Source organism: Anguilla anguilla, chromosome 11, assembly GCF_013347855.1.
Source record: "Anguilla anguilla isolate fAngAng1 chromosome 11, fAngAng1.pri, whole genome shotgun sequence".
Lineage (NCBI taxonomy): Eukaryota > Metazoa > Chordata > Actinopteri > Anguilliformes > Anguillidae > Anguilla > Anguilla anguilla.
The window spans coordinates 73,402-95,577 of NC_049211.1; the positions used below are offsets into that span (position 1 = coordinate 73,402).

At 42.7% G+C, this 22,176-nt stretch overlaps 2 protein-coding genes across 2 annotated transcripts; one reads left to right on the forward strand and one right to left on the reverse strand.

The window, feature by feature from the left end:
* The first annotated feature begins 1,937 nt into the window (after positions 1-1,937).
* Positions 1,938-3,245, forward strand: LOC118208577 (small integral membrane protein 4). The gene is made up of 2 exons (XM_035383396.1): positions 1,938-2,340; positions 2,837-3,245. Exons 1-2 carry the CDS (start codon positions 2,184-2,186, stop codon positions 2,932-2,934), a joined length of 255 nt encoding a protein of 84 aa, XP_035239287.1. The 5' UTR covers positions 1,938-2,183; the 3' UTR covers positions 2,935-3,245.
* Positions 3,246-13,234: 9,989 nt separating this feature from the next.
* On the reverse strand, positions 13,235-20,656 carry ognb (osteoglycin, paralog b). Its single transcript, XM_035383383.1, has 6 exons — positions 20,346-20,656; positions 17,393-17,492; positions 15,530-15,694; positions 15,020-15,222; positions 14,618-14,710; positions 13,235-14,383 (listed from the first exon to the last, which is right to left on the reverse strand). Exons 1-6 carry the CDS (start codon positions 20,511-20,513, stop codon positions 14,213-14,215), a joined length of 900 nt encoding a protein of 299 aa, XP_035239274.1. The 5' UTR covers positions 20,514-20,656; the 3' UTR covers positions 13,235-14,212.
* Positions 20,657-22,176: the final 1,520 nt, after the last annotated feature.

A 22,176-nucleotide genomic window follows, 5' to 3' on the forward strand; every position in this document is an offset into this window, starting at 1 on the left:
CCATGCGGTCTCATTTCTTACTGCTGTCCCTCAATAGGCTCTCTGTAAACAGGCTACAGAGCCAGCAGCATGTGCTGCAGAAACGCAGCGTATGCATGCACCGCAGAAACACAGCGTGCGCAGAAACGCAGCGTGCGCATGCACCGCAGAAACGCAGCATACACATGCGGCGCAGAAATACAGCGTGCGCACATACTGCGGAAATGTGCAAGATCAAGAAGACCAAATTAGTGTAGTTCTGATTGCAGTGTGGTCAGCTTAGTATCCTGTTGATTGTGATGAAAGTGCTGTAAAGGAATGGCATCCAAAGAGCAGGTTGAGTTCATATGCATGACACTGTCAGTCAGCTCCTTGGCTTTATTCCAATCTGAGGTGCTATGCCATTAAAATCAAGGCTTGAGAGCAGAATCTGAATCCTTAGGTTAGTAACTATTTCAATGAATAATAACTGATTAATTACAATGTGCATTAGAGGAAGAATTAATTATATGACCAATGGTGCTTAACAAAACTAAGCTCCAGAATTATTTTCAAATATAATGGCAGATAAATATTTGGCTCTTAGAATATTTACACCATTGCATTTCAGCATAAGGCCCTGCATTTATAATAAAGTATTTGGGGAATTGAGAGCCACTCTAATTCTGGCCTGCATTACTCCACTCTTTTGATTTCCTGGATACTGTCATTTATCTAATGTGCTATTAAACCTGGACAGTTTTACTTTGCACTTCCGTCCTTGACAGTGCAGCTGAATTCAGAGAGAGTGGAATGAGACTATGAGGGTCAGCTAAGCACCAGGTAGGCAGAACGCGCTGTCCCTGTGGCATGGGCGACCACAGAGAACACTGCTTTTAATGAGGAGGGGCAACGCATCAAAGCTAATGCTGAGATAATCAGCCTGCAAGATCCTCTACTGAACTCGAAGCCAGATCGTGTGTCAGAACCAATGGCTCTTTACTTTACTCCTCAAAGCCAGACCTTGTGTTTTAACCAGTGTCTCTACTAAACTCAAAGCTAGATCATGTGTCAGAGCCTGTGTCTCTTTACCAAACTCCTCAAAGCCTGACAATGTGTCAGAACCAGTTCCAGAGTGTGACCATTAGAATGAGTAGGCCCTGAACGTACAAAACTAAAAGACTCAATTAAAAAATTTGACAGCATATGAATTAGAAGCATTATGGACATGAATGTTAAAACTACCAAGCAAGAGTACTTCAACGCAACCAAGGTAAGAAAGTCCCCAAACTCTGTGAAGAATAAGGGATTTCGTTTTGAAGGCCAGTAACTAACTGCATAAAGGGGCTGAGAGTCTTAATAAAGTTATTAATTCAAAAGGTGGGAAATCACCCAGACTGACCTGATCACAGCCAATCCTCTACCACTTTGTCTAGGCCTGTTATTAATCAGCTATTTGAAGGGCAAGCTTCAATCATTTTACTGTCCATTCTGTTTAAGCCAAGTCTGTTCACATCATGAAATCCAATTCATGGGAAACAACGAAATCATTGAATCCAGGTCTCCAGAAGCTGTCCCAGTTGTCAACGAAGCCCAGATTTTTAGCTGCACATAGCTCTGTGCCATGTGTTCACAGAGGAGCCTCCTGGTCGTTCACTGACTGACTATAGTTCGCAGACTCAGTGAACGAATCAGTTCAGTGATTTGTTCACTGAACGTACTACGCCCGAATCGTTCGCCAACGACACAACAGTACACTTGCTTGCCCCACCCCCCAGTCACGCAATTGATTCGGTGAACTAATCTTTTGAATGAATCTTTTTAGTGAACTGATTCGACTGATTCAATACACTGAAAATAACTGTATGGCCCATCTACAGAATGGCAATCCGTGGGCCCCTGGTATATCTCGATGGTCCAGACTCCTCCTCCTCTGAACTCCGCATTTCCGCGGTGACGTAACCAGTTTCTGACAGAGGACCAATGAATATTTCGCAAACCATTTTTCCGGAGTTCAGACTAATGGCGCCGTGAGTGCTGATTCTGAGGACAGTGTGTGAGTAGAGGTCACGAATACACTAGTGAATACACCAGAAGATCCTCTAAACCTTAACACAGCGAATGTGAAGGAATCTCTTGAAAACCTCCCTGTCAAATCTCCCTGCACTGACAGTTAGGTTAACGTTTCTTTTCCATGTGGTTTTCCCGGCTTGTGAAAAGCAAACATGCTTCTGCGGAAGAATCGAAACATTAAATACATACTAAGTCTAGTACCCGGCAAGCGTCGCTTCGGTACGTACCGGTTTCTGCCGTTCTTCTTCTGCCTCGGAGGAGTGATGGAGTGGATCATGATTAACGTGAGAATCGGAAAAGAGACATTCTGTAAGTGTGTGTTGAGGTTAGCAATTGCTATCCATCTATGTTGCTCTGTTAAACTAGCATTATTTTGCTGGCTGTCTATTTTTGATCAGTGTGATTTCAGATAACTATAGCGAGTTAATTAGCTAACATCTTTGGTACACGGCGTGATATTTTGGCCTGGTTATACGCCATTACAAACTATTTAGATTGCTCTGACCTGATTCGTCATTAACGTTTTCGGGTGTGTTCTGTTTTTGGCCAACAAGTTCTGGTTAAGTTGGCTAAAAAAACTACTTCTTTTAAAGCAGTTGGACTACTTAAGAAAATTTCCAGAAAGTTGTTAAATTCATAATGCGTCCATTGTATCGCTAATCATGAGCATTGTCAAGAAATGAGTATAATAAAAAGACCACCTACTGGTGGGTGTTCAAAAAGGGCACGCTCATTGAGATATGCATATCGTACCTTACAGTAGTGAAGTAGCACATTATTTCACACTGTTTATTTTATTCCGCAGATGATGTATACCGGAGAAAGCGATCTGAGAGGGAGTACCAACAGAAGGTCGATGATGGACTGATTGTTCCCGGGGAGACGGGAGCCAAGTGGCCGTAAACGTGGAATAACGTGTGTAGTGGACTGTTACTGTGAATAATTATTCCTTACTCTTTGTTCCTTGTGGTCATTGAGCAGAATTCCTGCTCCTGTTCAGATGACCATTATAACACAGCATGACAGTGACGGACCCTGAAATGTCTGTGTCTTCCTTACATCTGAAATATTTTATGACCACACACACACACACACACACATATATATGAGGCGTGTCACATGCAATGTTCTGGTGAAATGTAAGAGCATAAAAGAGGAAGATTTCAAGTGTAATGATTGAAACCTTTACTGTGAAAATAGATATTTTCCTGGTGCTTCTTGTGTATTGAATAACACTTCTGTTTAGCTCAAAATCACAGTATAAATCCCGCCAGTAACTTTATTGTTTGGAATGCATCACAGCGAGACATGAAAGGCAAAAAAAAGACTACTGGGTTTCAGGAAGTGCCTGAGGGTGAAACGTGCACTGAGCCAAAGGTCAGAACATGACTGATCTGATTGACTGTTTGTTTGATTGATTGATTGATTGATTGATTGATTGATTGATTGATTGACTGACTGATCTGATGGCAAGCTGTCATAGCCTCTCTGCATTTTGAAAGGCTAGTAATTGATTACATATTCAGTGCACTGTTGGTGTAGTGATATTCCCAACAAAGAAAAGTTACGTGTCAATGTAATTCCAGTCAAGAATGCGACTCCACCTCTGGACCATTCTGAAAAAGAAAGTACCTTTTTGAAATGACCTTTTCTAAAATTAAACCTGTAAGAGTTGCTTTATCCACAAATATTCAGGAAAAAACTACAAGCTTAAATTGATCTGGAAAATGAATATCTGTGGACACTTTTATAAATGTACATTTTTTTTTTTAGAACTTTCGAACTCCATAACATTTCTCCACATTTAAATTTTAACAATGCTGGGCTGTTTGCTTAGCGCACTGGTGCACAGTGCATCACCGCAGGGCTGTTAGCATAGCACACTGCTGGGTCATTAGTGTAGCACTCTGGTGCATAGTGCATCACTGTGGGGCTGTTAGCATAGCGCACTGCAGGGCCATTAGTGTAGCACACTGGTGCACAGTGCATCACTGCAGGGCTGTTAGCTTAGCGCACTGCAGGGCCATTAGCGTAGCACACTGGTGCACAGTGCATCACTGCAGGGCTGTTAGCATAGTGCACTGCAGGGTCGTTAGCGTAGCACTGGTGCATAGTGCATCACTGTGGGGCTGTTAGCATAGCGCACTGCAGGGCCATTAGTGTAGCACACTGGTGCATAGTGCATCACTGTGGGGCTGTTAGCATAGTGCACTGCAAGGTCGTTAGCTTAGCGCACTGCAGGCCCATTAGCGTAGTACACTGGTGCACAGTGCATCACTGCAGGGCTGTTAGCATAGCACACTGCAGGGCTGTTAGTGTAGCACACTGGTGCACAGTGCATCACTGCAGGGCTGTTAGCATAGCGTACTGCAGGGCCATTAGCGTAGCACACTGGTGCACAGTGCATCACTGCAGGGCTGTTAGCATAGCACACTGCAGGGCTGTTAGTGTAGCACACTGCAGGGCTGTTAGTGTAGCACACTGGTGCACAGTGCATCACTGCAGGGCTGTTAGTGTAGCATGCTGGTGCACAGTGCATCACTGCAGTGCTGTTAGCATAGCGCACTGCAGGGTCGTTAGCGTTGCACACTGGTGCACAGTGCATCACTGCAGGGCCATTAGCGTAGCACTCTAGTGCATAGTGCATCACTGTGGGGCTGTTAGCATAGTGCACTGCAGGGTCGTTAGCGTATCACACTGGTGCACAGTGCATCACTGCAGGGCTGTTAGCATAGTGCACTGCAGGGTCGTTAGCGTATCACACTGGTGCACAGTGCATCTCTGTGGGGCTGCTAGCGTAGCACAGCGTTTCCCAACCAGTGTGTCGTCAGGCGAGGTCAGGTGTGCCGTGTGAAAAATCCTTTAAAAAAATTTTTATTGTTCAAATGAATTAAAGAAACTTAAATGAACAAATCCCATTCACAAAAGCCAAACTAAATGTAATTCAAATGCATATCGCTTAATTAACCCCTTAGAGCACATGCAAAATCTTGCCGATCCTTGCCCATTTAGGGGGTACCCTATTTAAAGCTTTATAACTCCAGATGTGAACACCACAGAGATTTGAAAAATGGCTTAAATGAAGAAAGACATTTGTACAATTTACAATAGTAATGCAGATTAGTTTAGTCATAATTTTGGAAGAAATAAAGTGCCACAAATGCAATTGTCTAGACAAAAAATCAAAAATGAATTTGCACTTTTTTAGTTTGCAATGAAATACTGAGCGATTGCATATACAGCAGGTTAAACTATACATGTGCTGGATCAAAAACTTCTTGACCACAAATTCATAAAATCTAAGGGTGTGTATGTAGAACTACTATAGATGTATGAAGCAAAAACTAAGCAGTGTACCCAGCATCTTCAAATCTATCCAAAATGTCTAAATTATGCATTACTGTAAATCACAACATATTCACATATTTCACTACAAATCAACTGTTTTGACTCAAGAAACTCACTATTGCATCATTTTCAAGTGTGATGCAAAAAAACATTTGTTTCATTTCAGCACTGTGGAGCATCAGACATACATACAGGCAATAATTTCACTCCTGTGCTCAGTGTCCTATTCTCAATGGCTCATAACCTCACAAGCTGTGCAGAGTTTTCTTACTCTGAAGAAGTGGAACTGATAGGGGTCCTTCTTGCACTTGAGAAGTAGTAGGCCAGCCCAGTGCCAGCTCCAATCAGCAGGCACACAGTGAGCATGGGGCCTGTGACCCTGGTGCCGGGGGGGGGGGGAGGGGGGCAGTAGGCCCTGTCTGTGCCCACATCAGGGACCACCAGCCTGTGAGAAGGCCCTCAAACCCAAACCTGCTGTTTCCATGCCAACACTACACTGTGGGAGTCCCCAGTGCCCACACAGCCCAACATCTGCTCAAATTCTATAAAAACTTTTCTTCACCTGGGACCTTTGAACACGTCACTAGGAAACGGGATAGGAAGGAGAGAAGCAGAGGAAAGGAACAGAATTAATCTTTGGGTGTGGCCCATGAGGCGATGGTTTGTGTGGTGTGTTTGTGGGGTGTGTGTGGTGTGTTTGTGGGATGTATTTGTGGGGTGTGTTTGTGCGGTGTGTGGGGTGTGTTTGTGGGGTGTGATGGTGTGTGGTGATGGAATTCAACGGAATTCACCCGTTTAGCAGTGGGGTGGCATGAAATGTCAGATTGACAGGTAGAGGTGTGTGGAGGCAGAAGTAGCATGTTGTTAGTGTTAATCAGTTTAACCATCAGGGTCCAAGTTGAACTATGCGGTTGTTCCCTGTACTTGGACCGGTACTTCTCTCTAGGGGTTTCATCATACTTGTTCCTGGTTATGGTTATACACTTTGTTGTACGTCGCTCTGGATAAGAGCGTCTGCCAAATGCCTGTAATGTAATGTAATGTAATGTAATGTGGGAAAATAGTTTCTTCAGTACTTACAGCAGGGGGTGGGGCTTTCAAAGGCCCCTCAATCACATGGATAATTCCATTGGTTGCAGGGATGTCCCAGGCTATGATTCGCTGGCTGTTCACCAGTTTAGATGACTATGAGACCTGTGTAGGAGAGAAGCCTCTACAGTTTTGCACACCACAGCTCATGCTGCATAGCTTAGCTGCACTTCTTCACTAAAGTGAACTGAAGTGCATTCTGAATAATTTCTTAATGTATAAAATATCCTCCAGCAGAGGGCAGCATTGCACTGTGATTTCTTCTCTGTCCATTAAAAAAACTGCATTATGGTTCAAGATTATGTGCTGTTTTTTTACAGAGAATGGATCACAGTACAGAAGGTGTACTGTGTGGGCAAATTAGCATATGGCTTCGGAATATTGAAATACCGACCAAATATGACAGATACGAAAAGAATCACAGAAAAAATCTAAGGATTCTCAACTGAAAATCTATATTTAGGAGAGCCTGCAAATTCAGTTTCTAATTTATGTTAGGATTGCTTTGCACTGACAGATTGTGTTATTGTTATTTAATCCTGTATTTATCAGGTTGTGTGTGTACAGGTAGGACTCACACTGCCGGAGATGGCGCTGGCAGTGGATATGGACACTGATAGGTTGTATCCCAGTCGGGATTGAACAACAGTGCCGTTCTCCAGGTTACCATAGAAACGAAGGCTGTTATTGGTGGAAATGTGGTGCTCTGTGGCTCTCCAAGTCAAAGTTGGAAAGCATTGAGACATCATTACTTTATGCTCTGGTCATGCAGAGTGGATGTTTGTGGATGCTGAATGGTTTGTGTTTGAGCAGAAGGGATAGGGTGACCTGCTTTGTGTTAAAGCCGGAGTCCTGAGGGAGGGGTGGACAGGAAGTCCATCCGTCCCTCCCCCTCCTTGGAAGAGCTTGCCAACTGCAGCAGTGTCTGGAGAAACAGCCATTCAAACTCCTCATCATAATGAGAAAAAAGGGCTTTTAAATTATGTGCACTTATTGTAAGTCGTTTTGGACTAAAAGCGTCTGCCAAATAAATGTAGTGTAATGTTAATTCAGCACAAATCAGCAGGAGATGTTTTTTGTTTCTTTCCGGTATTCTTTATTTTTCTGTACATATTTGTACCTTGAGATAATACCTTATGTTAATGTCTTGTCTCAATAAATAAAGTGTTTAAAAAAAAAAATCAGCAGGAGAAACAGCCATTTAAGCTGAGCAATAATCACACAGATAAACAGCCATTCAAATGCAATACTAATCAGCTAGGATGCTCTCTGGAGCAATCCCACACTAGCGTGTTTTGTTTCTTTACAGAATTAGAGAAACTTTTGAAGGATGCGCTTATGGAGTGGAACGTAAAGAACTGGCACAGGTGTGTATTTGAGAGAGATGTACTCACAGTGTAGGAAACAGAGAAGTTAGGTCCAGGTTCAGGTTACTTTATTTGTACCCGTAGATAGATTTGGTTTACAGTAGAGTCATCCATCTTGACACAATTTTAAAAAACAAACACAGACAGTAGACAAACATAATGAAATAAATAAAATAGGTAAAATAAATAAAACAAATAAAAGTTAGTGTTGGTGGCCTCAACACTGGCTAAGTTTCCATTGCAGAAGTCCCCATCACCAACATACTCTGGTCCACAATCGCAGGGCACCTCTAAATCAAACACAGCATACTGCATTCCCAACATCACATTTAACCCTCATCGAATGGAAGCAGTTACAACCCGCGGTACGTTGCCCTCATCACTAATTAGTATCTTTCACTTTAACCCTTTAAGGTGTGAGAGCACACGTATGTGATTGGAATGTTCCTCACATTCTAATGCTGATGTCACAATCACTACTGGTAAATGAAAGCAGTGGATTTCTAGAACACTGACATAGAATTTTTAAAAACCTACTTTTCAAAGAGTAATGACTAGTACTTCTATTGTACTAGCCATTGTACTTGTCTGTAATGCAGTGCGTCTCTAACAGTGTGTCTCTAACACAGTGTCTCTAATGCAGTTTCTCTAACGCTGTGTCTGTACCTCAGTGTGTCTAACACAGTGACTCTAATGCAGTGTCTCTAACGCTGTGTCTGTACCGCAGTGTGTCTAACACAGTGACTCTAATGCAGTTTCTCTAACGCTGTGTCTGTACCTCAGTGTGTCTAACACAGTGACTCTAATGCAGTGTCTCTAACGCTGTGTCTGTACCACAGTGTGTCTAACACAGTGACTCTAATGCAGTTTCTCTAACGCTGTGTCTGTACCGCAGTGTGTCTAACACAGTGACTCTAATGCAGTTTCTCTAACGCCTTGTCTGTACCTCAGTGTGTCTAACACAGTGACTCTAATGCAGTGTCTCTAAAGCAGTGTGCCTGTAACACTGTGTTTGTAACGAAGTATGCAGACCTTACATATTTCACAGTGGAGCAGTTGACAGCCTCGTGTTCCGAGAGGGAATATGAGGAGCATCACATTTTAAATAATAATATTCTAATGATTAAACCCTGTTGTAACTTTAACTGACACAAGCTGAGTGCAGAACGTAGTGCGTGGCCTCAGGCTCCTACTTGAAGAAGACTGTGTAAACTTGATGGAACTGGACCTATTTGTAGTTTTTTAAAAACCTGACCATGATTGAGGGAGCCTTCTCCACAAAATTCAAAGCAAAATTTATCTTTTTTCCCTGTGCAGTGAGAGCAGTGGTGAAAACTCCAGGGGGCAGTATAAGTCTGTCAAATTGAGAAGATGCCTCAAGGTTTTATTTCTAATGGTTTAAGCCTGAAGAACAGGAACTGGGTGCAGAGAATCTTGACATGCTGCTGTCTGTTTTTTCTTTGATTCGAAGAAGAAAAAATGCACATTCATCATTTTGCTTTGTGCTGTAGCAGACCTTGGGCTGAGAGATGGAGTGAATGGGAGGTGCTTTATGACAGTTTGAGCTCTATATGCACATTCTGTACAAATCTATATTTATATGGATACTTGGATGAGCTAAACTACTGGAACCTATGCAGTGTTATATTAAATAGGCCAATCTGATAACTGTCATATGTGACTGCTCAGTGTTCAGGTGTCTGACTGTGATCAGTGGTCAGGTGTGTGACTGTGCTCAGTGTTTAGGTATCTGACTGTGTTCAGTGTTTACGTGTGTGACTGCCCAGTGTTCAGGTGTGTGACTGTTCAGTGTTCAGATGTGTGACTGTGCTCAGTGGTCAGGTGTCTGACTGTGCTCAGTGTTCAGGTGTGTGACTTCTAAGTAATCAGGTGTATGACTGTGCTCAGTGTTCAGGTGTGTGACTGTTCAGTGTTCAGCTGTGTGACTGTGCTCAGTGGTCAGGTGTGTGACTGTTCAGTGTTCAGGTTTGTGACTGTTCTCAGTGTTCAGGTGTCTGACTGTGCTCAGTGGTCAGGTGTCTGCCTGTGCTCAGTGGCCAGGTGTGTGACTGTGAACAGTGTTCAGGTGTGTGACTGTTCAGTGTTCAGGTTTGTGACTGTGCTCAGTGGTCAGGTGTCTGCCTGTGCTCAGTGGCCAGGTGTCTGACTGTGAACAGTGTTCAGGTGTGTGACTGTTCAGTGTTCAGGTTTGTGACTGTGCTCAGTGGTCAGGTGTGTGAGTGTGCTCAGTGGTCAGGTGTGTGACTGTGCTCAGTGGTCAGGTATGTCCCTGGTTGAGAGGTGGTTATGATGGCTGTTTCCTCTACATCCCTTATTGCAATACGACCAATCACAAAATACTGTTATATAAAGTTGACCAATTGCAAAACATTTTCATAGAAAGCTTACCAATCACAAAAGACTCTTATAGAAAGCTGACCAATCACAAAAGACTCTTATAGTAAGTTGACCAATTACAAAAGACTCTTATAGAAAGCTGTTCATAAAACTGCAACAACAACAAAAAAGGCCCCAGCAAAGACTTCATGGAAAAGTCTGAGTGAGTATCAGCGTATAGAATATTATATCTTATGTGTATGCTATTTTTAAATATCCAATCACTTGAAGTGCATTATAAACACGATTAGAATTGCTTTAATGTTGTGCTGGCAGCATAGCTTGATTCATCTGTTTTCCATTTGTCAGTAAATTGTGCTGATCTGTGGAGCCACAATCATTACAGTAGGGATGCTGTTTACAGGGATGTGTGTGTGTTTGTGTGTGTGTGCAGGGGTGTGTGCGTGTGTGTGTGTGTGTGTGTGTGTATTTGTACAGGGAAGTATGTACATGTACATAGGGAGGCTTGTACATTTATTATATACCTTAACATCTCAAATCACTTTTTCATTATAAAACCTTCTCATTATATGAAAGCAAGTACCCCTTCATAATTCATAGCTGTACGATGCTGTAATGTTTGGAGTATACAGCACAGGAAGAGCTCACAGTAGCCATTAGAGTGGAGAGTCTTGTGTGATCCAGCGGGACGCCGGGTTCCTCCTGCTGAGAGAGAGACTGCGGGAGACAGACATTTACTTTTAAAGCCCCGTTTTGTTCCAGACATTTACTTTTAAAGCCCTGTTTTATTCCAGATTTTTTCTTTTAAAGCCCCGTTTTGTTCCAGACATTTACTTTTAAAGCCCTGTTTTATTCCAGATTTTTACTTTTAAAGCCCTGTTTTAGAAAAATAAATGAGTAAGAAAACCAAAAACAGAACAGGGCGGAGCCAGCTGCTGGCGCAAACACTCTACGCAGTCCTTTAGGGCCACAACCATCCCTGGGCCGCAAGATTGAAGTTGAACGCATTTTTTGGGAGATTTTAATTGAACTGCATTGTTATTTATGTCTGACCCGGCAATCTGTTCTGACATCCGCCAGGTCCACAATCGGTTCATTCCCCAATGTTGTTTAGGGCCAAAATCCTGGAGCCAGGGAAAGGGTAAATACAAATCCCGAGCCAAGCACAAAACTGACATAATATCAAGAACCCGAAGTTAACTATCCCTTTATATTATAGTATAATTTGTTCAACGATACCTGCATCTGACATTCGGGCATTACAAAATTGGATACAAGAATAAATTGGTTTAGCTCTTATGTGTAAGTTTTAATGCGAAAATGATCACTAGCTAACTTATTGGTGAAGAAAGATTTCTTTCATGAATTGGTTACAAGAATGAGCTGTAAATGCTGGAACCTTTTCAGATGTTGGGAGTGTTCTGGGGAGATGGGTTTCTGCTGTGTGACTGCCCCGGGACACATCTGGTTTTTATAGAGTGTCTGAGAGCGTTTATCCTGGTGCATGGAGGGGGAAGCTGCACATTCTCTCGCACAATCCTGTCTCCTCATGCTCATCTGAGAATACATGCTTTTACATTCATCACAGATTCAAATAAACTGTGCGATTTAAGCCATTTCCTGCAAGGGGAATGCCTCTTTTTCAAAGGTAAAACTCCCCGAGCAGGTCAGATTGTAAAAGCAGATTTTGCCTGTTTAGGTCTCAGGGTTAAATTCTGATGAATGTGTATGATAGTCTTAAAGGGTGGTTTTTGTGCTCTGCTTAAGAGCAGCCTTTGCCAGAGAGGGTCTGAATTTGAAATGCGCAGTTTTTCAGGCGCTCATTGAAACAGACTGAAAGCCTGAGGTTCCACTTCATGATGACAGTTGACATTTTTCTCCTTATTGGTAATTCAAGATTTTAAGATTGTGCAGGAAAAATAAAGAACCTATTTGTTTTATTATTTGTTTTATTTGAACACTGTTCATTTGTACTATAGCTCCTTTGAACTGCCATTTTTGTTGACCTTTATTTTACTGTTGATGTTTTTTAGAAAATGGCAATTCATTTTATTTATACAGCACCTTTCAAGCAAAGAGCACAAAGTGCTTTCTTGAAAAGATAAAAGAATGTGGTATAAGATTACTACACAAGGAAACAATTGAAGCAGCATAAAAGAGAGGATTATATCCATACGATTGAATGGATATCATTTTTGGAAGTGATTTTAGGGCCAATAATAAGGACTTCTGTCTTGTCAGTATTTAGTTGTAAAATAGTTCTGTGACATCCAGCTTTTAAACTGCTGCTAAGTAAAGTCAAGTAAAGTAGCTAACTTCTTAAAATCATTTTTCTTTACAGAGAGGTACAGCTATGTATCCTCTGCACTGCAATGAGAGATATTATGATGGATAATATGGCCTAGTGGTAGGATATATAAGGAGAACAATACTGGTCCAAGAATTGAGCCTTGAGGTACACCACATGAGACCACTGAAGTTGTTGATTTAAAGTGTCAGATTGGCACAGTTTGATTTACCGGAAAAGAACCAGTCCAGCGCAGTGCCAGAGATACCATCCTATTGTTACTTACTTTTGCTTAGATTTAACACTAAGTATTTTTTAACATGAAAATTTTTTTTTTTTTTAATTTAAAAAAGTTAAAAATTTGTTTTATTTTTTTCTCAGCTGACAACGAAGAAGACACACAGGACACTCACCAAGCACCGGCTAAACTCACACAGGACACATGCTGAGCACATCCTTAGGACAGACAGAACACACACTGAGGATAAGCTGAGGACACACAGAACAAACATATGTATAATAATAATAATAATAAACATATATAATAAACACACTGAAGACACTCCAACAGCCTACATTTTTTGAGTGTAGTACTAGAGTTCGATATCCAGTATTGGGCAGAGCTGCTAGCTTAACTAGTCTACATGTGGGATCAGGGATCAGTGCTACTGGCTAATTAGACTGACCTATTTAACAATAACAACAACAATGTTGTCATTTTTATTAAAAGATGAATTACACAAGTACAGTCTCTGTTCATTGGTTCAGAAAAGTAAAAATTCTAAGAAATATTGCTGTTATTATTTGAAGTCATTTTGTGACTTATGGTACATACTCATATGGAAAGGATATAGTATTGATTATACTACTCTATCCATTTCAAATGTAAACTATCTCATAGGTAAGGTCAACATTGCTGTACTTTATTGATTACTGCACAGAACATAGACTGAATTTTTGCACATTATTACTTGTTACATTTGCTTTTAACATTAAAAACAGTTGAAATTAAGGTAATTCACAGAATTGTGGGAAATTCAGAGTTAAACTCTGTGTGTTCAGGGCGGTAGCGTTTGGGACATGATTTCTCTTTCTAATACTGTCTCTACCCTGAACTCTGTTTCCACCATCGGCACAAAGATATGAATCTGACATCATGACTTGGTGGTGATATGACTGTAATGATACCACAGTTTTAGACTCTGAGGCTCATTCAATTGTGTAAAATGCTAAAAGAAACTCAAACTGCAGTTTTAGACTTTGCAGTTGAACCAGATGCCCCCTGGTATCTACAGTGTGTACGAAGTGTATGCTCACAGAGTGTATGAAGTGTGTGCTCACAGAGTATATGAAGTGTGTGCTCACAGTATATGAAGTGTGTGCTCACAGTGTGTATGAAGTGTATGCTTAGAGTGTATGAAGTGAGTGCTTACAGGGAATATTAATTGTATGCTTACAGAGCATATGTAGTGTATGCTTACATGACGTATGAAGTGGACAGAGTGTATGAAGTGTATGCTTACAGAATGTATGAAGTGTATGCTTATAGAGCGTATGAAGTGTATGCTTACAAAATGTAAGTCCCAACAGCCAGAAATAAAAATGTCAGTTCTGACCAGAAGTAACCTCTGCTGAAAATACTTTGACCTTTTCTGTTTGCGAATATCACAGCAGGACATGGTGCTGGCAGGTGGCCTTAGCTGTTAGCCCTCCTAATGTACACAGCACTGGCTTAGTAGTACCGTCCAATAGGCAGTGACCGCAGGCAGATGAAGCTGTTGGGGTACATCCCGAGACCCACGGGGTTCCCGTCCAGTCGGATCACATTCATGTTGGTGCGCAGGTAGCGTGTAGTGTTCCCTTTGCAGAAGGTCATGTCATTTATGGACGTGATGTTATTGTTCTGTGTGATGGAAAGAAACAGATGGACAGGGCTGTGATGGGGTTCTGTCTGTAATGGAGAGGAATAGGCACCACTCCTCATCCCTAAACATCAGTGTATAACCCCCCAACCCCCCTTTCTCTCTCTCACTTTAGAGGGGTATTTAGGGGTAGGGAGGGGTAATTAGAGGCAGGAGGGGGTGTTTAGGGGTGCATAGGGGTGTCTGATGGCAGGGAAGGGTGTTTAGGGGTTTACCTGCAGATGTACCACACGAAGACTCTCGGGAAGGTGTGGTACGGCCTCCAGCTCGTTGTCGGCCAGGTACAGGTAGGCCAGCTTGGTAAGCTTCTGCACAGAGGGACAAGGGGTCAGCACATCTGCATCTCCCACAGTTACAGCTCCAATCCATTTGGAAAAAGTCTGCCTTTTCACAAGGTGATTCTCACAACTTTACAACTAAGTACCAACACATTAACAGTATCTGTGTCACACTTCTGCTCTATACAATGCACCATACTGCTGTTTTACGCAGTAATTCTGTGTAAAATGTGCTATGTATCACAATGTGATTGAGTGATAGTTCACTGGTTCTAGGCCACTGACTCATTAGTGCTTCATGCTGGAGATGTTATTCTGTGTGGGTCCTGCAGGGGGCACCTTGAAAGCGTTGGCCTTCACCCCCTTGGTTTTGAGCTGGTTGTTGTTGGCATTGAAGGTGGTGAGCGTGGAGGGCAGCATGGGCAGCTTAACCAGCCTGTTTTCTGCCAGTGTCAGCTCTTCCAGCAGGAGGAGCTTGGAGAATGCTCCGTCCTCAATCTCTGAGATGAGGTTTCCTGTCAGATCAATCCTCTTCAGTGTTGCTGCAGTGAGAGAGAGAGGGTTTCTGCAGCATGCTACTGCAGCCTGGGTTATCTGCTTTGATAGGGTAAATTACCCCTTTTGAGTAGTCATTAAAATGAGCAATGTTCATTAGAAAAATTGTAATATTCAATTTCTGAAGCAACACAGGAAATGACAGAAGACCAGTAGATTGGGAACAGTGAATGAGATGAATAGTGTTATAAAACAGAATTATTGTTTGGCAGTATTGCCGTGCCTGGCCTCAGGGGCCGACCTGCGTCATGTGATCTGAACAGCGCCTGTAAAAGCACTCAGAATGCAGCTCACTGATGTCAGCAAAGTCTTTGTTGGTGATCTTGGTGATCTTGTTGTAGCGGGCATAGAGGTAGGCAGTTTCCTTGGGCAAAGGGGGCACAGCCGTCATGTCTGGCAGAACCTCCTCACAGTAGACCGACCCCGTCAGGCACACGCACATCAGGCATGTGGGCAGCTCTGAGACGGTGTTACACACCAAGGACACAGGGACACGGGGATACAGGGACACAGGGATACGGGGACATGGTGATACAGGGACACAGGGACATGGGGATACAGGGATACAGGGACATGGGGACATGGGGATACAGGGACACGGGGATACAGGGACACGGGGATACGGGGACACAGGGATACGGGCACACAGGGACACGGGGATACAGGGACACAGGGATACGGGGACATAGGGATACAGGGACACAGGGATACAGGGATACGGGGACATGGGCACACAGGGACACGGGGATACAGGGATACGGGGACACGGGGATACAGGGACACAGGGATATGGGCACACAGGGACACGGGGATACAGGGACACAGGGATACGGGGACATGGGGATACAGGGACACAGGGATACGGGGACACAGGAATACAGGAATACAGAGACATGGGGATACAGGGACACGGGGATACGGGGACATGGGGATACAGGGACATGGGGATACAGGGACACAGGAATACAGAGACATGGGGATACAGGGATACGGGGACATGGGGACACGGGGATACAGGGACACATGGATACAGGAATACAGGGACACGGGGATACAGGAATACAGAGACATGGGGATACAGAGACACGGGGACACATACAGGGACACAGGAATACAGAGACATGGGGATACAGGGACACGGGGACACAGGGATACGAGGACATGGGATTACGGGGACATGGGGATACAGAGACATGGGGATACAGGGACGCAGGGACACAGGGATACAGGGACACAGGGTTACAGGGATACGGGGACATGGGGATACGGGGTTGCGGGGACACAGGGACACGGGTCGGTCAGATTAAATATGTCAATGAGCAGGAAAACAACACACATCAGTAACTGTTCAAATCAAATGCATCAGCATATTAAATCAAAATATTAGTGAACACTCAAATTTTTAATTTCAAAGATTGAACTTATTTTGTCTTCCTGGAAAACCCGTCCATTGTATTAATTCTGCTGCTTGGACTGTGCAAGAAATGGTTTGCCATGCGGGTACTTTGTTGGGCTTTTTAGGAATTTGTAACTTTGCAAGCCAGATAACTGTCGTGGGAGAGTGAGTGTCTAAATATTTTACCAGTATCTGGACAATATTTATCACCTTTGTCATTTTATTGTGGTTGCCGTACAGTGCCATGAAAAAGTACCTAATTTCCTTTATTATTGCATATTTGTTCAGACAAAGGGAAACTGAGGAAACAAGACAAAAGACACAGTGCTGCCTGTGCAAGGCGTGCCACAGTGCCGTCTGTGCAAGGCGTGTCACAGTGCTGTCTGTGCAAGGCGTGCCACAGTGCTGTCTGTGCAAGGCGTGTCACAGTGCTGTCTGTGCAAGGCGTGTCACAGTGCGGTCTGTGCAAGGCGTGTCACAGTGCTGTCTGTGCAAGGCGTGTCTGTGCAAGGCGTGTCACAGTGCGGTCTGTGCAAGGCGTGTCTGTGCAAGGCGTGTCTGTGCAAGGCGTGCCACAGTGCGGTCTGTGCAAGGCGTGTCTGTGCAAGGCGTGCCACAGTGCTGTCTGTGCAAGGCGTGTCTGTGCAAGGCGTGTCACAGTGCGGTCTGTGCAAGGCGTGTCACAGTGCTATCTGTGCAAGGCATGTCACAGTGCTGTCTGTGCGAGGCGTGCCACAGGTGTGAGTGCGGGTCAGTCTCACCTGCATCGTCCTTGTTAACAGCTGCTGGGGTGCTTTCAGGTTCGTCTGCCTGCAGGTGGGCAGGGCCTTGGTCTGAGTCTAGGATGCTGATGGCCCGAGTCTGCAAATTACACAAGCTGACCATAATATACTGCATGCTGTCAGTCTGAGACTCATACAGTTATTTATACAACGTATGCTCTTATTATTATATTATTTATTATTATATATTATTATTATTATTTATTTAGCATTTAACAGCATTTAATTAGTCAATTAAAGTACCTCAATTAATGGTTAACTCATCTCTCCGATTTTCTCAGGTTTGATTTTAAGTAGATTTTTGCAGTTACTATTTTTAATGTGAAAATGCAAACCACAGACATTACAGCCCCCCAGGATCAGGGATGAGAACCACTGCATTAGACCCATCTAGACTTCTGCTGTCTAGTAGCCTCCATTACTGTGTCAGACCATGATTTGAAACCCCAAAGGAACTCCATTTTCAATGTGTCCTAGCAAGCTGTTCCGCACTTCTGTTCCTATTCAGGGTTCAGCCCAATATCAGTGAAGCTTTTACTCTCTGGTGATTTCCGCCTACGTCATGTTTTTGAGGGAAATCGTCTTGGATAGCAGATCAACGATTCAAGTCTGTGGTGACATATGCATTTCATAATTCCATGATATTAGGAACACCCACTTAAATTCATTGAGAGTATAAGGCAAATGACCAAAGTGAACACAGGAATAAATACTGAGATCCATGTTCTCTCATAGGAACCTCTTGATAAGTGTTGGATATCAGACATGATTCTGAATAACCTGGTATCTGCTACGGTACTGGACATCTGACATAATTATGCCCAAATACCTTCCCTGAGGCTTCTGTTGTCCAGGTTATGAAGCCAGAATTCATTAATGCTGATCTCACAACACCCCACTACACCAACAAATTACTCTCAATATCCACACTACCCCAACAATTACCCTCAATAGCCACACTACACCAACAAATTACCATCAAAATCCACACTACACCAACAAATTACCATCAAAATCCACACTACACCAACAAATTAATCTCAAAATCCACACTACACCAACAATTACCCACAATATCCACACTACACCAACAAATTATTCTCAAAATCCACACTACACCAAATTACTCTCAAAATCCACACTACATCATCAATTACTCTCAATATCCACATTGCATCAATCGATTACTCTCCTCAAACTCCACACTACACTAATAATTTATTCTCAAAATGATCAATCATTATCACCTGCAAATTCATAGAAAACATAGAAAATTATAGAATCATATGCATAATCACAGAAATAAATTTTTAGTTTGGTAAATTCCTCAAATTAATTGCAAACTTAATCTTCTCCTGTATTTAGGGCAGTGCTTGACACCACATCAGGCTTTGGTTCCTCTCTGTGTTAACTCTTTAACCCTAAGCCTGCCTCACCAGAACTATGGTCAAAACTAACATGCTGTTTCGTCTATTACTTCAGGTTTCACACCGTCTCTTTTAGAGAAGGTTGAGCATAAAGAGAATGCTGTTTAGAGAAGGTTGAGCATAAAGAGCATGCAGTTTAGAGAAGGTTGAGCATAAAGAGAATGCAGTTTAGAGAAGGTCAAGCATAAAGAGAATGCTGTTTAGAGAAGGTTGAGCATAAAGAGAATGCAGTTTAGAGAAGGTCGAGCATTAAGTGGATGCGGTTTAGAGAAGGTCGAGCATAAAGAGCATGCAGTTTAGAGAAGGTTGAGCATAAAGAGCATGCAGTTTAGAGAAGGTTGAGCATAAAGAGGATGCGGTTTAGAGAAGGTTGCGCATAAAGAGGATGCAGTTTAGAGAAGGTCGAGCATAAAGTGGATGCAGTTTAGAGAAGGTTGAGCATAAAGAGCATGCAGTTTAGAGAAGGTCGAGCATTAAGTGGATGCGGTTTAGAGAAGGTCGAGCATAAAGAGCATGCAGTTTAGAGAAGGTTGAGCATAAAGAGCATGCAGTTTAGAGAAGGTTGAGCATAAAGAGGATGCAGTTCAGAGAAGATTGAGCATAAAGAGCATGCAGTTTAGAGAAGATTGAGCATAAAGAGCATGCAGTATCATCTCTGCTGCATTAGTTTACTCTTGAGGTTTTCCTATCATTTTACGAAGCATGCATTTAAATCTGAGACATGAATACCGGTGCAAGAATTGTAATAGCTAAACAAAGGAGCCATTGGACCAGCAAAGTACTATCTCAATATTTCATGGAAAAACATAAAATCTCAATTCATATAATTGGGCCATTTAGAATGAATGACATTTTAAAGTAACATGGCTATTGGAATTGTATAAATATTTCTCTCTGTAAAAAAAACTAATTACACAGGGCAGGTCATTTTTTATGTGAAACAGTTCTTGTTTTGCAATCATTTCTTTCTCTGTTAACCCAACATACTTGTATGCGGAAGATCACATTCAGGTGAATAGTTGCTAAAAGACCTGGGTCACTATTTCCCAGGTAGTGCGGATATGTGTGCTTTTCACCCACTCCAGTCATTATGGTCCTTCGGTGCAGTTCCCACCAAGTTTCCACAGGCAGAACTCCTGCTAAACAGCCAATTAATCTTCCCTCCATTAAACCAATGGCAGACATTCAACATTGATGTAAATCTTGTGTAGTAATTGTATAACAAAGTGTGTGTGTGCACGCGTGCGTGCATGCGTGCGTGCGTGCGCGTGCGTGCGTGTGTGTGTGTGTGTGTGTGTGTGCGATTGTGTGTGCGTATGCTCTGTAGTTACACTACACCTATCTCTGTAGTTACAGTAATGCCCAGTAAAGTTGGATTTGTATACTTTACAATAATTGTTGGATTGTTCTGTGAGAAATGAAACTATAGTTCCCGTCAGAGATCTTGGCATATGGTGCATGGAGTCAAAATGTCACCCAGAGAATCCCAAATGAAACTGCAGTACCTTTGGTTTCTTAGCCTCCTTGAAAATGCCGGAACGGAGTGAGGCATCCTCTTGACTACGGCTCGCAGGTGTGTGTTTGTACAGAGGGCTCCAGTCCTGGGTTTTACCTGCATAGCACACAACCCCGGGCACCAGTAGCAGGGACAAAAGCATGGTTCTGAGCTCCATCTCTCTCTCTCTCTTGCTCGCTCTCTCTCTCTCCGCACGTGCTCAGTGTGGTCTGAGAGCAGGTACGGCTGTGCACTCTCTTAATGCCTGAGAATAAAGTCCGATCTTTTCCAAAACAGAATTTCAAGCCTTTATGAGCTGCTGCCAGGGAATACTTGCTCTTCTGGAGGATTTTTAACCCTGTACCTGCCGAACAGAGAGCAGGGGAACAGCTGTGTTTGTCTCCAGGTTTCCTGCTTTAAAGAGTGCATCTCCGTTTCGCATAAAGGCAACACAACTCATTCTGGAATTTTAAACATTGACATTCAGATTTATTTATTTTTTCAGTGGCTTATTTTAATAAAAATCTAACTGGAATTACAGTGAGGTATGGAAATCTTCACAAATTAAGATACATAAAATACAACTTTATCTCTTAGCATGATTTAAAAGTGAATAAAATAATATTATCATTAATTTTGATGCCATGTATTGTTGCCATTTAAATTTCAGCCTGATCCATCTAGTGAGACTGTCCAAGATAAATGGCCACTGCGCACCAGCCAGGAAAGAGCTGACAGGATGTCTGATGATTTATATGCTGAACTTTTAACTTTAATTTTAATTTATGACTTTTTAAATTACATTTTTTTAAATCATTTACCAAGTGTTCTACTTTATAAACTTTGAAAAATTGAGCATTGGCCAGATGGCATCCTTCAGATGGGTCACCTGTGGACATGGCTTTGATTCAGGAGGCTCTAAAGGGACATGTGAGGTGGAGAATATTTGTAAATGACAAGTTGTCCACTTGTCATTGGAGTCATAGGCAGATCATCTGAACTATCACTACATACACTGGTAGCCTGGAGCTTCTGATTGTGTGTTTCTGATTTAGTATAATGTATATATCAGGTGCTGAAGCTGTTGCTTGTGATGTTCATGTTTTAGGGAAAAACCTGCCTATGTTTGCTGTCTGCTGTGGTGAATTTTGAAGGCTAAAGCCTCATCACATCACATCTGTGCCACAAACAGCATTTGTTATTCTAATTTATTTGAAAGTTTTTAAAAGTTCTTTTGGCCATACCGGGATATTCCCTCTATTTGGCTCTGAAGCGTGAGGCTGGATATCATTTCCTTTCTGCTTATAAAACTCCTGTCCAGCTCTGTAGCTCTGTAGAGCTGCCACTGCCTCATGCCACCAGCTCTGTAGCTCTGTAGAACTGCCACTGCCTCATGCCACCAGCTCTGTAGCTCTGTAGAGCTGCCACTGCCTCATGCCACCAGCTCTGTAGCTCTGTAGAGCTGCCACTGCCTCATGCCACCAGCTCTGTAGCTCTGTAGAGCTGCCACTGCCTCATGCCACCAGCTCTGTAGCTCTGTAGAGCTGCCACTGCCTCATGCCACCAGCTCTGTAGCTCTGTAGAGCTGCCACTGCCTCATGCCACCAGCTCTGTAGCTCTGTAGAACTGCCACTGCCTCATGCCAGCATGTAAAATTCTATCCTGTTCAAATCTGGAAATCAGTTGCTAAAGTCGATATAACTGTGCCTTCGCTGGTTATGCGTATTCATGTGCAGGTATCTTCATAATATACAGAAATGGGTTTACACCCAGCCAAATTTTATTACAGCAAAAACTGGTAACCTTGTATTAAACATATTCTGATTGTAATACATTTCAAT